General features: G+C 41.8%; 1 protein-coding gene across 1 annotated transcript in view; it reads left to right on the top strand.

The window, feature by feature from the left end:
* Window positions 1-2,233, top strand: part of LOC107103499 (ras/Rap GTPase-activating protein SynGAP-like) — a 345,104-nt gene that overhangs the window by 260,481 nt on the left and 82,390 nt on the right. Inside the window, exons 7-8 of the mRNA XM_015403604.1 lie at window positions 1,010-1,163; window positions 1,387-1,485. Of these exons, the coding sequence (XP_015259090.1) occupies window positions 1,010-1,163; window positions 1,387-1,485 (253 nt within the window). The remainder of the gene's footprint in view (window positions 1-1,009; window positions 1,164-1,386; window positions 1,486-2,233) is intronic.

The following is a 2,233-nucleotide window of genomic DNA, read 5'->3' as shown; positions in this document are numbered from 1 at the left end:
GTTTACAGACCCCCGAAATGCCAGCTTCATATGGATGAGAGGCTGGTTTGGTGAAAAATTTGTAAATTTAGGCCAGGGTTTGACTTTGTGTGGACGGGGCCTTAGTTGGGAGTTGCAAACTCCATGATCTCCATTTCTTTAGCTTGTTGACTAATTGTATGCATGCACAGTGATGTATTCCTGGTCACATGATGTTTTCATGGTTAATATACACAGAAAGGACACAGTTACTAACACATTGAGCAAAAACTAAGCTTAGAGGACAAAATTTAAAATATGGCAGCAGCTGCAAAAAATTTAAATCTAAATAAGTAATTTTTGCTTAAAATAATTGTTTTTTTCTTGAATTGAGCAGGTAAGTGAGACGCTTTGCCAATAGAACCAGATAATTTGTATTTAAAACAAGAAAAAACTATTGCAGTGTCCTATTTTAGGTGCATAATATCTAATTATCTTACTTTAGGAGTAAATATACTCATTCCATTGGCAAATCGTCTTATTTACCTACTGAAATTAAGGGTAAATACACTTAATTTTAGAAATTTTTTACTAATTTCTAGATTGTTTTTGCAGTGAGGGCACTGTAATTAGTCACAGAAACGTTGTATGCAAAGAGCATAAGTTACTGGTGTATGCATTTCAAGAGAAATATCAAGAAATGTGTCATAGTACCTTTAACGTTCAACGTGCATCATGAATTGGACTGAATTTTAAAAAACATGAAAGTTTGTTTGAATGTTGGGCTCGAACCTCAAGAGCTTTTACATTCTCATTAACATCGCATCAAATTTGAAGTGCAGGAGAAATGTGTTACCTTTAAAAGGACTATCTGCATACATTACATCCCATCCTAATGGATTATTTGGACTTTATGAGCTGGAATGAAAAGTGCTCTCAATGTTAGAATTAACATATAGATGTTGACATGAAGGGAACTCATTATGCTGGAATAACCTCCTCCCCTCCTTCCCACTGTGCACCAACATCTGACCAACCGTTGCTCTCCCAGGACCCGTTTGATGCAGAGCTTCAAAGAGTCGCACTCCCATGAGTCCCTGCTGTCTCCCAGCAGCGCTGCCGAGGCGCTGGACCTCACTCTGGATGAGGACGCCATCATCAAACCTGTTCACTCCAGCATCCTGGGACAAGAGTACTGCTTTGAGGTGAGAGCTGCGGTGCATGACGGAGCAGTAACAGCAGAGGAACACTCTAAGCAGAGAGAACACAAAATAAACCCCATCATCAAGTTTTGTTTCTAAAATCAGCATTAATTTGATGAGGTTTTCCATCACCTTTCATTAGTGGAAACTTTAGCCTTTGTTTTGGCGCCTTAGTTGCTCTCTCCATAGTGACTGATGGCTGTGGTACCGTTGCCTATAACCTCAGGTGACAACGGCTTCAGGAACCAAGTGCTTTGCGTGTCGTTCAGCCGCAGAGAGAGACAAATGGATCGAGAACCTGCAGAGAGCTGTCAAGCCCAACAAGGTGAGGGGAGAGAAAGGGATGCGGATGATCCCCGTGTCTGTGTGTCTCTCTCTCTCCTCCCCGTCTCCTGTTGTTGTTGTTTGTTTTTTCCAATAAGAGCGCACCGCTTCATTTCTCTGTGTGAACTCCATCCGCATGTCTGTGTGTGTGTGTGTGTCTGTGTCGAACAATTTAGCTGCGTCTGCGAGCAAAGTGTTAGAGCCTCACAGGGTAATGTTTCAGGACGGAGGGTCTCGATTGCTGTTTCAAAAAAAAAAAAAACGCTAATCGGGTAATGTGATTTAGGTAAATTGTGCACAGCAGGTTGATGTGCAGCAGCTCAGCGTGTCTGTGAAAGCTGATGCTCAATGATAGTGAGTCGCTGGGAGGAGAGGAGAGAAAACAAGCCGACATGGCCGACTCCGGGGCTTTCTCACTGCTGGGCCTCCTGCGTGAACCAGTTCATCAAGATGGGATATGCACCTGATCTTGTTGCCTTTAAGTGGAGTTAATTTCCTAAATGTATATTTCTATTGGACAGAGTTATCTAATAAAATGACTAGACAACATTACAGAGGGATGTCAGTCCAAGTGAATAATCAAGAGCTAAGGGTGGAAATGGAGCCTCATCTACAGACTAATGTTCAAAACTCTGATTTTTTTTTTATGTAATTCACAACTCAACACTAGGGATGTACGATATAATCGCCCCCCTATCGGTATCGGCCTTAAAACTGAATATCGGACATCGGCCATCCCACCGATATTT

This window comes from Cyprinodon variegatus, unplaced genomic scaffold (assembly GCF_000732505.1).
Source record: "Cyprinodon variegatus isolate N-32 unplaced genomic scaffold, C_variegatus-1.0 Scaffold0, whole genome shotgun sequence".
In the NCBI taxonomy this organism is placed as follows: Eukaryota; Metazoa; Chordata; class Actinopteri; order Cyprinodontiformes; family Cyprinodontidae; genus Cyprinodon; species Cyprinodon variegatus.
Note: the sequence above shows the minus strand (reverse complement) of the source record. Positions and strands in the feature narration are given on the sequence as shown.